We start from the raw sequence: 13391 nt of genomic DNA, 5'->3' as shown, positions 1-13391 counted from the left end.
TGATAATGGAAGGACGGAGAAAGAGTCAAAGTGAGTGATGAATGGGAGAGGGAAGCGTGGGAAAGTCATCAGTGACGTCAGGGATGCCAAGAAGTAAGAGGTGGACCAAAAACCAGCGGAAAGATGTGGTGGAGGGAGAAGAAACCACGGAGGCAGATGAGGGAGAGAGGGTAGAGGGGAGGGTAAGGGGTGAGATGCGAGTGAGCGAGGGCAGAGATGCGGAGAGAGGTGGGCAGAGTGGGGAGGAGGTTGGGATGGGCCAGTGGGTGGGGGGAGGGAATGAAGGGAGACAGGTAGGGAGGGCGAGGTGGGAGGAGTCAGGAGATGAGGAAGAGAGAGAAAGAAGAGTGGGTGGGGGGAGGAGAGAAGGAGAGAAAGAGATTGGAGTTGAGAGTCTGAGTTTATAGCCCAGGAGGGGTGAAGAGGCAGTGCAGGGTTTCTCAACCTGGGCACTACTGACATTTGGAGACAGAATGTACTTAGTTGTGGGGGCTCATCCTGTGCACTGCGGGATGTTTCTCAGCATCTTCCATGCCGGGAGCTTTCTCATTCCCCCGCATTGCGATAACATAAGATGCCTCCAGGCATTGCCAGATATCCCCCTGGGAGCCGCAGTTGCCCCGGGTTAGAACTGCTGGCTTAGACCCATCTGGTCCTCAGTTTCCTCCAGTGCTCATTTCTCTCCTTTGTTTAGGTCTGGTAATCAAGGGATCTCAAGCCTCAGCCCCCTCACCACCACGTCCACACACAGACACACACACTTGCACTCTTAGAGTGTCAGATCTGAAGTGTCTCCTTGCACAGCTGGAGAGTCAGGGTAGCAGTGGTTTCTCTACAATCTCCATCATGTGCCAGGTGCCTGACACTGGACAGGCTCTTACCTAAGTCCCCATATGCCTCAGTTTCCCCATCTGTAAGATGGGGATAAGGATGGCTATCAGTGGGTGGACAGAAGGATGAACCGAGTTAACATATGTGGAAAGTTTAGGACAGTGCCTGGTCCAGCGCAGCTGCTATAGTTCTATGAAAGGAGGGTGACACAGGATGAGGAGGAGCCACATGGGACAGGTCTGCCCAGCTGTTTCTAGGCAACGGCCCAGTGGGCGGGCTTCCTTCAGCCCTGTTTACTGAGGCTGGGGATGCAGCGGTGGATGAACCACAGGGCTCCGTCTCTGTCTTTATGGGGTTTGTGTTCCGGAGAGGGGAGAGAGAGGGGTTTGTGTGAGAGAGGGTGGGTGGGTGGGTGGAACTAGTTTAACAAATGTTGTTCGTTATTATTTTTATCCTTTGCTCCTTTCCACCGAGTGCATGTGTAGCTAGGCACCACACCGTTATCAACAAAACTGCTGGGGATTGCGATGGGGGGAGAGTTATGGGGAGCTGGGACTCCCAAGCCTCAATCCGCCTCTACCCTCTTCCACATGGGGCCTCAAATTTCCTTTTTAGCTCTGCCCTGGCCCCTCCTCTGAACTCCCCACAAGATAGCCTACTGGATGCCTCCAATTGGTGTCTAAAGAGCATTTTAGTAGTGGCTTGGCCCACACTGAAAAGCAGTTTGGCAGTTCCTTACCTAGCAATTCCACTCCTAAGTATCTTTCCCAAAGAATTGAAAACATGTTCACACAAAAACATGAATGTTCATAGCAGCACGACTTATAACAGCCCCAAAGTGGAGACCACCCAAATGTCCATTTGTTGAAGAATGGGTCAACAAAATGTGGTCTATCCACATAACGGAATAATATTCAGCCATGAAAAAGAATGACGCACAGATACATTCTACATCACGAAGAACCTCAGAAACATTAAGAAAAGCCAGACACAAAAGGTCACATAGTGTATGATTCCATTTATATGAAATGTCCACAACAGTCAAATCCATGCAGCCAAAGCCAATAAGTGTTTGTCTGGAGCTGGGGGTTGGAGGGAGGAGTGGGGAGTGACTGCTGAATGGGTTCAAGGCTCCTTTTAGGGTGAAAAATGCTCTGGAATTAGATAGTGGTGGTAGTTACACAACATTATGAATTTATTACATGCCATTGAACCGGACACTTAAAATGGTTGAAGTGGTAAATTTTATGTTACATGTATTTTACCACAGATTTCAAAACACCACTGACATATGTCAGTTGGTGTCACTACTCCCCTGTTCAGACCACCCACTGGCTTCCTGTCACATGAGAATGAAACCCAGACCCTTCTCCCAACTTCTTCTTGTTCCTTCGTGCCCTCCTAGGCCCTGTGCCCAAGAGGCTCCCAGCTTCCAGCCTTTGCATTTGCTGCCCCCTTTGCCTGGGACCCCCTCCTGCAGATGCTGGTCTGGCTATGCCCTTCCCTTCCTCAGATGTCCCTCATGTGTCATCTCTGCGAGCCTCCCCTGCCCTGTCTAAATGGCCCCCCAGACACTTGCCACTTTTTCACAGCTCCCATCTCGACTGGCCACATTACATGTCTTCCCCACTAGACTGTAAACTCCACAAATCAGAGATTTTTAGACAAAAATAGTACGTGCTCTGTGTTTGTTGCATGGATGAATGTTGAAAGAAGTGTGAGAGGTTGATCTTCTCTCTCTCCCCACCCCCCACACTTCAGATGAGGATGCTAAGGTTCCAAGAGGTCCCATTATTTGTCTGAGCCCCTCAGTGCAATAGAACTGGGCTCTGAACTCAGGCTTCAGGGCACCACTCATAGACATGGGTGCCTTTATCCTACACAGAGAAACATGAGCTGACAAGCACATGGACACACCCCTTCCCAGAGTGACACATGCACGTGGTGATATGGATTCTTTCATTCATTGAGGGCTGCCACATATGGTTGGGCAGGTTGTGCACTGCACAAAGGGGTCTGGCTAAGAGGCTGGAATTCAGCTGGGCTCTCCTTCCTAAGGCATGCTGGTGGGGCTGCATCCATCTGCAGGAAGGGGCACCCTTTTGAAACATACACAAGGGTACCATCTACCTGCTAAATCATAGATGCTGGGGAGCTGCCTTGGGCCAGGAGAGCCTTTGTGTCATCTGCCCCACAGGGGCTAGCAGTTTGCCTGCTCAGTTCCCATGCTGTGCCAAGCCTTCAGCACAGCACAATTTCTCCCTTGGCCAACAGAGTCTCAATATCTCTTCCAACTGCACACAAATGTGCATGCCCAGGGAGACACAGCTCCAGGCCATTGACAACTCCGGGGAGTGAAGCAGGTGGAGAAGTGGTATACATCCCCTCAGACCCAGCAACACACCCAGACACAGCACACACACACATACACACACACACATGGCTCCTCTACCATTGGGGATCCCATAGCCTCCTGCCCCTGCCCCATATCTCTTGACATAGTTGCTGATCCAGACACAAGGATACAGGGGATCAGTTCTTCCTTTATCTCACACAAAACTCTGCACAGACACACAGCAGAGCTTGTATACACACAGTGACCCAGAACACAGGACATTCACACAGTGTCCCAGACACAACACACAATGACACCCAATATCATCCTGGTGGCACACCTGAGCCTCCTCCCCACATACATGGACATGCACAGAGCTCCATGTTGACACACAATCATGCCTTTTTCGGCATTCCTACCCACAGTACACAGTACACAAAACCCAGATACAATCTTAGACATCCTGACACACCAGGACCACACACAACTCCAGAACATGGCCAGGGGCCTACCTCAGCTGGCTGCACATGGACACACCATGGCACACATCACAGCCCACCTCATACAACCATGGGCACACACACCAGTGGGAACTGAGCTTTGTTGAGTCTGGAAGTAGGCATGTGACCCTCCACAAGACACACCCAGATAGCCCCGCCCCCACTCCACCCCTACCCTTCCCCAACCCTGATCTCACACATCCAAAGGTATTGTCCTCCTCCATGGCTGGAGGGAAATGGCTCCCCGACCCCAATCTCCTCCCTCCCACACCACGCACACCCAGCAGCTCAGGGCCAGAGGTCTGGCTCTGCACCCAGTCCAGCCAAGAACCTGAAAGATACAGATGTGGGTACAGAGATCAGGGGAACCAGTGTGAGGAGGGGTCCCAGGTTAGGCCCCGCTGGGTCCCTGAGCTCCTGGAGAACCCCCTTACCCACCTGCTCCCCTGTGCAGCGCTGTGCCCCACCTCTACCCCTATCCCTGACCCTCCTCTGGACCCTGCCAGCCGGGGGTAGGGGTGGGGCTGAGGGCTGCCTTCTGAGATGCCTGGGAGCAGAGAATGAGAGATACAGCAGGACCCAGGAGGAAGGGAGACTCAGGCCAGAGAGAAGGGAATAGAGACCCAGGGAGAGGGACAGAGACCCAGGGAGAGGGGGACAGAGACCCAGAGAGAGAGGAACAGAGACCCAGGGAGAGGGACAGAGACCCAGAAGGAGACAGACAGAGACCCAAGGAGAGAGGGAACAGAGACCCAGAAGGAGGGGGACAGAGACCCAGAGAGAGAGAGACAGAAATCCAGAGAGACTCAGGGAGAGAGGAATGGAGACCCAGGGAGAGAGGGACAGAGATGTAGAGAAGGGGGGTGTGCAGATACCCAAAGAAAAGAGCACAGAGACCTGGGAGGGCAGAGACCCAGTGCGAGAGCAGTCGGGGAGCACTGAGGGAGACAAATACTGAGAGGAGGGTCAAAGACCCAGAGAATTGGAGTTCAGAGTTGGAAGGAGAGAGAGAGGGAGCGAAAGAGAGAACCAAAGAGGGAAGGCAGAGACCCGCAGAGGGGAGGAGACCGAGTCAGAAGCCCAGATCTCAAGCATCTAGGGGCTGGAGAGGGGTCCGCAGGTGGCGGAGGGGTGGCGGCTGATGGTGCACGGGGGTCTAGGTAGAGAGGGAGAGGCCACGATGCACGGGGTCCGAGTACAAAGGGAGGGTCTTCTAGGAATATATCCGGGGTTGAGAGTGGGTTTGGGGTAGGGCTGTGAAAAGCGGGCAGTAGGAGGCGTGATTTGGGTTTAAGAGGAGGCGGACCCATCAGGTGGGGGAAAGCTGAGGGAGAAGGGGAGGTGTCCAAGTGGGCGGCGGCGATCCCAGTTCCGGGCTGGGGGAGGCTGGGTGGAGGGATCCTGCGCCGCCCCCGACTTGCCACCCGGGAGGTGGGAGGCGGGGACTGAACGGGAGATGTGGACCCTCCCCACGTACTCCCCGCGGCCGGCCCCCCGCCAAGTCCCTAGGCCTTCCTGTCTCTTGTGTCTCTGTCTCTGCGAGTCTCTGCGAATCTCTGCGCCTCCCAGTCCTTCCTTTCTTCCGGGACCCCACCTCTCGCCGCCCCTCCCTCGGCCCGCCTGCGGGCCTCTCACCTCTAACACGAGGTACCCGGGTCACGGTCTCTTTGCCTGTCTCTCTCTCTCTCTACGTGTCTCATCGCATCTCTGCGTCTTTGAGTCTCTGCCCGACGTCTCTGTCTGTCGCGCTCCCCTTTTCGGAGTCTCAGTTTTCTGTGCCAACATTCCCTCCTTCCCTCTGCCCCTTCAGTCTCTTTCTCTACATCTGTGTCTGCACCCTGTCTCCATATCCCCATCTCTCTCTACCTCTTTGACTCCATGTCTCCATCGATGTGTGTCTCTTTGCCAGGTTTGCTGTCTACAGATCTCTGTCCCTCTGAGTGTGTCTCTCCCGACCCCGGAACCCCAGTCTCCTTCCCTGGGCCCCCCCACTCTCACTCAGGCTCAGGTTGGAGGGGCGGGGTGGGGGGGCGCTGCGGCGGGAGCTGTGTGTTCTCAGCGCAAAATAGACTCCTGTTGCCATGGTGACGCGAGCGCGGCCTCCGAGACGCGAAGCTTCAGGCTGGGGGGTGAGAAGAGGGGACACCTGGATCCGGAAGGCGGGGGCCGGGGGCCCCGATGCCCGCTCCCAGGGGCTCCTGGAGGAGGGGTGAGGCTGGGACTCCTAGGTCCCTGCAGAGAGACGGGGGGTTGCTGGGCGCTCTCATGCCGAGGTCCGGTGACCTGACCTTCTGGGAGGGGTATGGGATCCAGGGTGGGGTGCTCTGATTCTCTGATGGGTGGCAGTCTGGCTGCGAGCTCTGACGCCTGGGTCCCTGAGGGAATCAGAGATTGCCTTTCTCAGCCCCCAACGTTGCGGATCGGTGGTGGGGACTGAGATCCTGAAGGGGCTGAGAGGCTCTGACAGGAGGGTCCATAGAGTCCCGACTCCCAGATTTCCAAGGGGGCTGCAGAATTCTGGGAGCCCCCATGTGGATCCCCGGGCTTCTGCGTCTTAGGGAAGCAGGGACCACTCAGATGAAGCTGTCTCTCCTTCCCATCCATTCGTCCATTCATCCGCATGCTTGTCTCTTCCTTCCTCCCCGTCCCCAAGTCCCTCGAGCCTCAGTTTCCCCCTCCGCACCGGGTGCGGTCACGCTCACCTCACTTTCCGGATGCGGGACCCTGGGGAAGTCGGGGTGGCGGCGGCGTCGGGGGAGGCCAAGCGAGCGCGTGTCTGCGAGCCAACCCGGCTGGGCGTGTGCACGCGCGCTGATAGGGGGGCGGCCGGCAGAGTGTTGGGCGACCCCAGGCCGGCAGTTCTTTTCCGTGCAGATGTGTGCCGGCTTCGGTGCAGACGTGACAGTCACCGGCCCTCGCTGCCTTTGCCTTGCACCGGCTTGGAGCTGGGAAGAGGCACCTCCCCCTCCACCTGCTGGGGTCCCCTCTTCCCCACGCCTGCAGCCCCAGGTCGCCCCCAGGATACCCCCCAAGCCCAAAAATGGTTCAGTCCACAGTCACATCAATGTTTATTCTCTGAGTCCGGGTCCCACACAGTCTGTGACACTCCCTCCCCCTCCCCTTCCCGCCCCTTGAAGTGGCCCGGAGCCAAGCCCCACCTCCAGCTCAGCTCAGCCAACCCCTCTCCAGCTTCCAGGAGCCTTATTTACATTTCCGGGAGCTGCTGCCCAATAGAGAGGCAGCACCCGCCTCGCCTCCTGAGGGGGCGGTACTCCCAGTGGACTGCACCACTCTTGGGATCCAAGGATGGGGGAAAGCGCTTCCACGAAGGTCCCAGCGACAAGAGGGTGGTCTCCCTTCAAGGCAGGGTAGGGAGTTCAGTGGAAGAGGGGGTTCTGGCCATTGAAGAGGCCCAGCAGCCCGCTGTCTGGGGTGGGATCCTTGATGATCTTCTGGATCTGTAGGGGGAAGAGGGGGAGTCAGGAAGTCAAGGGTCCCTGTCTCCATAACAGATCCATGACTTCTCCATTTTCATCTCCCTCGCCCTTTGGCAGCAATTGGCCAAACTCATCTCTTCCTCTTCTCAAAACTTTACCTGGGGCCTCCCTTTCACCATAGCCACCAGGGTTGGTTAGCTCTTGGTCCACCTTGCTGGTTTGGATCACTAAGGGTGAATGTCTCTGTCCTGGGGTTCCTTGTCAATACCTGCTTCTATCCCTCAACTCTCAAATCCAGCCTGCACTTTGCCCCTCAACTCTGGGTTCACTCATCCAACTGCCTCTTAGCTGTCAGTTGCCACTTGACCTCTCATCGCTCCACTCCTACCCCCATCAGCAGACAGCTTGAGCATCTGTGCTCAAGCTGCAGCCTCCCTCTAGGCTGCCTTCTCACATATTGCACCCATCAACAATGCCTGTCATGCCTGTAACCTCCAGAAAGTAAAAAGTAAAAATAAGCAAAGCCTGTATCCCCTCTGCCTCCACCCTGATCTCCCCTCCTTTCTGCTACATATCCATTGGCCACCCAGCACCAAACACAGATCAGACAGTGGTCATCTCCCCTGTGCAAAACCCCCATGGCTGTCCCTCCCCACCACACCAAAGTCTTTGGGAAGACTCTGCTCTGGCTCCTCCCTGCCTCCTCTCCTGTACTCACCCAGGGCTCACCATGCCTCACTATGGTTCCTGGAATAAGTCAAGTTTAGTCCTACCTCCAGGCCTTTGCCCTAGCTCTTTCCTCTGCTAGGAACACTTTTTGGATGACTGGCTGCTCCACCCCTTCCAGGAGGTGCCTCTCTGCTGCCAGCCACCATCTGATTTCTCACACACTCCACACATTCCCTCCCCAGCTCCAGGGCGCAATGTGTAACTGAATGCAAATGCTTTTGCTATTGCCCCTGGACCTGCCACAGTGGCTGGCACATAGTAGTTGCTCAATAAATGCTCAATAGAACTGAACCAAGAGGATGAGAATGGACAGACCTCAGAGGATCTCAGAGGAATTTGATATTCCAGGACGTCCCATTACCCGAAGAGCCAACGGTGTGAAGCAGTAGAGGCTACCTGGTCAGACCTGGGTACTAGGAAGGCCACGTGGGTGATGGGTGTGGAGGCTGGACCTAATTGCCACAGATTGGAGGGGATGGGTGGGTAGGGCTCAAGGGCTCCCATCTGCAGGGCCCCTGTTAGACTGTTCTTTCCCCTGTCTGCCTGGCTCCCACTCATCTTCAACTTGCTCTAAAATTGCCTTCTTCCAGGGGGCCTCTGGACCACCCTAGGCATCCCCTCCTCTGTACACCTTGCCCCCTCCCCTGATTTCTCTCTCTCTCCAGTCCTCATGGCCGTAGTACAGCTCCCTTCACTGATTTATGATGTTGACCCTCAGTCTCCCCCACTTGAACTTGGCGCCCCTGGAGGTGGCAGCCTGCTATGTTCCTGGATGTATTCTGCAAATATGCTACGGGTGCTAAAAAGATACCTGCCCTTTGCCTGGGGGGTCAGGGAGGTGTGGGGGACAGGGGGGTCAGTACCTCCTTGAACTGGGGGTGGGCGGCATCACCCACGAGCTGCAGAATGAGTCCTTCACTGGTGGAGAGGAAGGCACCACTCTGCCGCATCCGGGACAGCGCCACCAGCCGGTCCACCTGGCTGCAAGCGGGAGGGAGAGTGCCAGCAGTTTGATCTAGACACTCAGACTCCTGGGAAACTCAGCAGGGATCCTGCCCACTGGTTCTTCCTGGGTGCCCCAAGCCCACCCCACATGCACCCCACTCTTCTAGGACACCCTCTCACCTGCGGGAGGTGCAGGCATCCACCACCACATGGACCTGCAGACCCCGGTCCAGGAGGTCCAGGGCCGTGTGCTAAGGACAGAAAGAGGTCAGGGCCGACCCCAGACAAGAACAGGGGTCCTGAGTGAGTGAGTGGGGAACCAGGATGGGGATGAGGGAGGCTTGGATCACAGCAGGAGGTCCCTAGATTACAACATGATCCTAGGAAGGATGGTAGCCGCTGGTAAAGAGAGGGGTCCTGAAGGAAGGTGGAAGTCCCAGGTCCAGAGGGAAGTCATGGGTCAGGAAGGGGAGGACAGAGGGTTCTGGGAGAGGAAGGACATCCTTTTTAGGTTGGGGAGATCCCAGGTGTGAATGGAGATCCCAGCGGTTCAGTTGGTGTCTCACCAAAATGCAGGCCTGTGTTTCCAGGCCACAGAGGAGCACAGAACACAGCTGGGGCCGCATGTCCAGCTCCTGCTGCACCACTGGCACCATGCTGAAGCAGGTCTTGGGCCGTGGCTGTAGACCCTCAGCCCCCAGCTCGGGCACCGTGGGGCCCAGGCCTTGTGGGTACTGTTCAGTCAGCACGGCTGGCACACCTAGCAGCCGGGCCACCTGTTGGGGGGCGGGGAGGAGCAAAGGTCTGAGCCCAAGGTTGGAGCCTAGGGGTCTGGACTCCTAGATCTGAGGAAGGAGGGGCTGGGGGATGGACTCCCAGGTCTGAGGGAAGAGGGGTTGAGGGTCTGAATCCCTGGGTCTGAGGGAGGAGGGGCTGGGGGTTGGATCCCTGGGTCTGAGGGAGGAGGGAATAGGTAACTGGACCCCTGGGTCTGAGGGAGGATGGTCTGGGGTCAGGACCCCTGGGTCTGCGGAAGGAGGGTCTGGGGTCTGGATCTCTGGGTCTGAGGGAGGAGGGGGCTGTACCTTGAGCATGCGGGCAGCCACAGAGACGATCTGGGGGAAGTACACGGTGTGGCGGAACTTCTCCTGTATGTCGCACAGGAACAGGATGGATGATCCAGGGACAACCCGCCCCAGGCCAGGCCACACAGCTGCCATGTCCTGGGGTGGGCAGAGGGGCTGAAGGAGTGGGATCAGGCAGGGAGGGCGATTCTCTGCATGTCCAGGGTCCACACATTTAGACCCTAGGCTTCAACTGTGAACTTCCCCACCCCCAGGGGGAAACCAAGGTCTTAGTGGTGAAGTGTCCTGCTCAGGGGCCCACTGCCTGTGAAAGGGAGCAGGATGTGAGCCCTGAGGCAACAGGAGCTGCATTCCCCCAGCTGCACCACCTCCCTCTTTCCTGTCCTAGCGGCAGTGGCAGTGACCTGGGATCCATCAGTCTGACTGCCTTCTCTGCGACCAGTTTACCCCTGTGTAAAACATGCCAGCAGAACTCCCCTCCAGGTCTTAGAAAGGCTGGTGTACCCATACAATGGAATATTATTCAGCCATGAAAAGGAGTGAAGTGCTAACACATGCCATAGCATGGGTGACCTCACCATGATGCTTGGTGAGACAGCCCAGTCACAAATGACCCCACCCAGGAGTCCATTACATGAACTGTCCATAATGGTTGAGTCCATGAAGACAGGAAGCAGGCTGGTGGTGCTTCCACCTTGGGGTGAAGGGTGACAGAGGGAATGAAGGGTAACTGAAAGGGAGTATAGAGTTTCCATTTGGGGAGATGAAAACATTCTGTAACTAGATAGTAGTGATGGTTACACAATATCATGGATATACTAAATGCCTCTAAATTTTACACTTTAAAATGGTCAAGATGGTAAATTTTAGGTTATGTGTATTTTACTGCAATTTTTTAAAAAGAAAGAAAAAAAATTAAGGGGGGCTGGTAGAGCCACCTGACCAGTAACCCTTTTAAAGGGAAGGACACTGAGTCCCAGGGGTCCTGCATCCTGCAGGGACTAGAGGCATGCCTGCCTCCCTGTCAGAGCATCTGAGCATCTGGACCCTGGACTCGAGTCTCGCATGTCCCAGCTCATGTACCCAGGAGCCTTGTGTCCTTGGGTCCCCAAGTTGCTGCACAGATGGAAGTTCCAGCTCCCTCTCTGCATACTTACTCATTTATTTATTAATTTATTTAGGAAACAGAGACTCTGCAGACCCAGTAGAGAGCAAACTAGATGACACTCCTTCCTGGCAAGCTTTAAAGCTGAGTGGTGAGTCCCTAAGATGTTTGTGATTGTTCTTTAAACTGAACACATCTACCACTGATAATGTTTTCTGTGTGTGACATAGCTAAAATTTAAATAAAATCTTTGAAAATCCAAAGCTGACCCTATTACCCCCCCACCTCAGCTCTCCTTAACACCCCCTTAGCTTCCTCAGGACGAAGGTATAAGCTCCTCCCACAAGACTCTGGGAACCGTTCCAGCCTTGGTGGCCCAGTCCCACCTCAGGGCCTTTGTCCATGCACTTCCCTTCACCTGGAGTGCTCTTCTCACTCCCTTCAAGGTGTTAACTCTTCAGGAGACAGAAGGGACAGGGTCAGGTTGGGGAGGGGGAGGGATGGAATGTTGGAGAACCTGTGACAAGTGTGTGTAGCAATGAAGAGCTCCCCTTTGGGCTGGTAGGAGTGTGGATTACAACAACCCCTAGGGATAACCACATGGCCACATATCTCAAAATTACAGAATCACAAACCCTGTGACCCAGGGAACTCACTCCTAAGTATTTATCCTGCAGATATGTGACACAAAGTTATTCATTATGGGACAAAGTCATTCATTACAGAACAAGGTTATTCATTATGGAACTCTTCCCAGGGCAGAGGACTAGAAATAAATCTAAACAACCACATTTCAGGTACTGGTTACGTAAGTTATGGTATATCCACACTATGGAATTCTTTGCAGCCAGGAAAAATCACAAGGAAGATCTTTAAGTAACAATGTGGAAAAGTGTCCAAGAGATGTTAACAGTGAGGGGGGAAGAAAGCATATAGTGTGTATAGCACTGCTCCCATCTGTGCCAAAAAACAAAAGTTTCTTAAAAGTTCCAGTCTATGTCTGCTCTCTCTGGAAGCCATTTAAGGAGCAGGCTCTTCCTGCAGGGACAGGCCTCTGAGGGACAGAGTGTAAAGGACATTTGATTTTCACTGTGTGTAACTCACAATTTTGGACAATATGTAACAAGTTGTCTAGTCAGGAATAAATACAAGAAAAAAAGATTTACATAAGGTGAAAACCTATCAAAACCAATCTGTGGAGTTAAAGTTATGATAATGGTTACCCATGGGGGACAGTGAGGAAGAGGGTACAAGGCAGGCATCTGGGATGTGGGGGATGTTCAACCTCTGGATGGACGCTGCTCACACCAGAGTGTTCTCTTTGTGAAGTTACTTGAGCTCTGTACCCGTGGTTTGTATGTTTTCCTATGTCTGTGATATATATATACCTCCATAAAAAGTTTTCGAGATACAAAATGGGGAAGACTCGCTGGCCGCCATGGGGCTGGACTGGAGGTGGAGGCCAGGGAGAAAGTGGGGGCTGGGATCCAGGTGGTCAAGGGTGAGGCCTGGGCTCCAGTTTAGGCAGAGAGAACAGACAAGGGCAGGAAAGGGAGCTTCAGGGGGCAGATGGGCCTGGCTGTGGGGGAAGGAGGAAGAAGGAAGATCCTTAGGTTTTCGTTTGGTCCGAGGGTGGCAATTCCCAGGGACTATTTGGGGACCTGGAGAGGGGAATTGACTTTAGGGATAGATTGAAAATTTGGGGGGGGTGTGAATGTGAGCAGGAGGTCTGGGCTGGAGACAGAACTGGGGGTTCTCTCGGGGTGTGATGAGAAACCAGAGCACCTCTGAGTGGAGGGAGCCCAAGGCCGGAGGGGGAGGGGCGGCCCGAGGTGGGCGGCAACCTGAGGGGCGAATGGGGCTGTTTAGATCCCCACGTGGCCTGAGGAACCCAGTTCTGCAGCCAAGACTAGCTGTGTGACCTTGGGCAAGTTTCAGGCTCTGTTTGAGCCTCAGTTCCCTCCTTGGGGTCAAACCGACCCTCCACGCAGGGATGATGCGGAAACTTAGCAGAGCGGGCGGAAGTGACCTGGGGGTTGGCCGCGGCCGGGGAAGTCCTGGCAGAGTTTCCCCACCAGCCTGGGGGGAGGTCGGTCCCAGGCAGCGCGGGTGGGGCCTCACACCGAAGGAGCCGGGATCAAGCCCGGCCCGCCCTCCGTAGGTGAGGCCTGGAGTCACTCACCTCTCGCAGCCGGGACTTCAGCGGCTCCGGTCCTCCCTCGGGGTTCCCAGGCCGGGTTACCGCTTCGCACTGAATCGAAACTTGCCCCGCCTCCGCCCAGCTCCGTCTGCGTCCCGCCCACCCAGGCCGAGCCGCCCAATAGGCACTCGCCTCGCTCTGTTCAGCCCCCTCTCCCAGCCAATCCTCAAGCGCCGCTACTTCAGCCTTGTTGGAGGGGCTGTGTGGGCCCCACTGAATGTCCT

The 13391-nt window shown here is 55.2% G+C and overlaps 2 protein-coding genes across 4 annotated transcripts in view; one reads left to right on the top strand and one right to left on the bottom strand.

Moving 5' to 3' along the window:
• Positions 1–5810: 5810 nt before the first annotated feature.
• ZNF628 (zinc finger protein 628) overlaps positions 5811–13391 on the top strand; it is a 29559-nt gene continuing 21978 nt past the window's right edge. The window contains exons 1-2 of one of the 2 annotated variants that reach the window (XM_072968326.1): positions 5811–5875; positions 11044–11118. In XM_072968326.1, coding sequence (XP_072824427.1) covers positions 5845–5875; positions 11044–11118 — 106 coding nt within the window. In that variant the 5' untranslated portion in view covers positions 5811–5844. Of the gene's footprint in view, positions 5876–10512; positions 11119–13391 lie in introns of those variants that run through there. The other variant, XM_072968325.1, reaches the window with a different exon arrangement.
• Positions 6718–13264, bottom strand: ISOC2 (isochorismatase domain containing 2). Of its 2 annotated transcripts, none has more exons than XM_006216271.4 (6): positions 13150–13264; positions 9863–10000; positions 9344–9553; positions 8958–9028; positions 8696–8813; positions 6718–7124 (listed from the first exon to the last, which is right to left on the bottom strand). In XM_006216271.4, exons 2-6 carry the CDS (start codon positions 9995–9997, stop codon positions 7044–7046), a joined length of 615 nt encoding a protein of 204 aa, XP_006216333.1. In that variant the 5' UTR covers positions 9998–10000; positions 13150–13264; the 3' UTR covers positions 6718–7043. The 2 variants fall into 2 exon arrangements, with proteins under 2 accessions (XP_006216333.1, XP_015105106.1); XM_015249620.3 differs by having other exon boundaries at positions 9863–10018; positions 13150–13254.

This window comes from Vicugna pacos, chromosome 9 (genome assembly GCF_048564905.1).
Source record: "Vicugna pacos chromosome 9, VicPac4, whole genome shotgun sequence".
NCBI lineage: Eukaryota > Metazoa > Chordata > Mammalia > Artiodactyla > Camelidae > Vicugna > Vicugna pacos.
Note: the sequence above shows the minus strand (reverse complement) of the source record. Positions and strands in the feature narration are given on the sequence as shown.

What these genes read in the sequence shown, in the direction of transcription:
- ISOC2 (XM_006216271.4), bottom strand. Translation starts at nt 9,997, where the DNA reads ATGGCAGCTGTGTGGCCTGGCCTGGGGCGGGTTGTCCCTGGATCATCC. An exon ending in TGGCTGCCCGCATGCTCAAG is followed by an intron (nt 9,554 to 9,862) that starts GTACAGCCCCCT and finishes GCCCCCCAACAG; the next exon opens with GTGGCCCGGCTGCTAGGTGT. An exon ending in AAACACAGGCCTGCATTTTG is followed by an intron (nt 9,029 to 9,343) that starts GTGAGACACCAA and finishes TTCTGTCCTTAG; the next exon opens with CACACGGCCCTGGACCTCCT.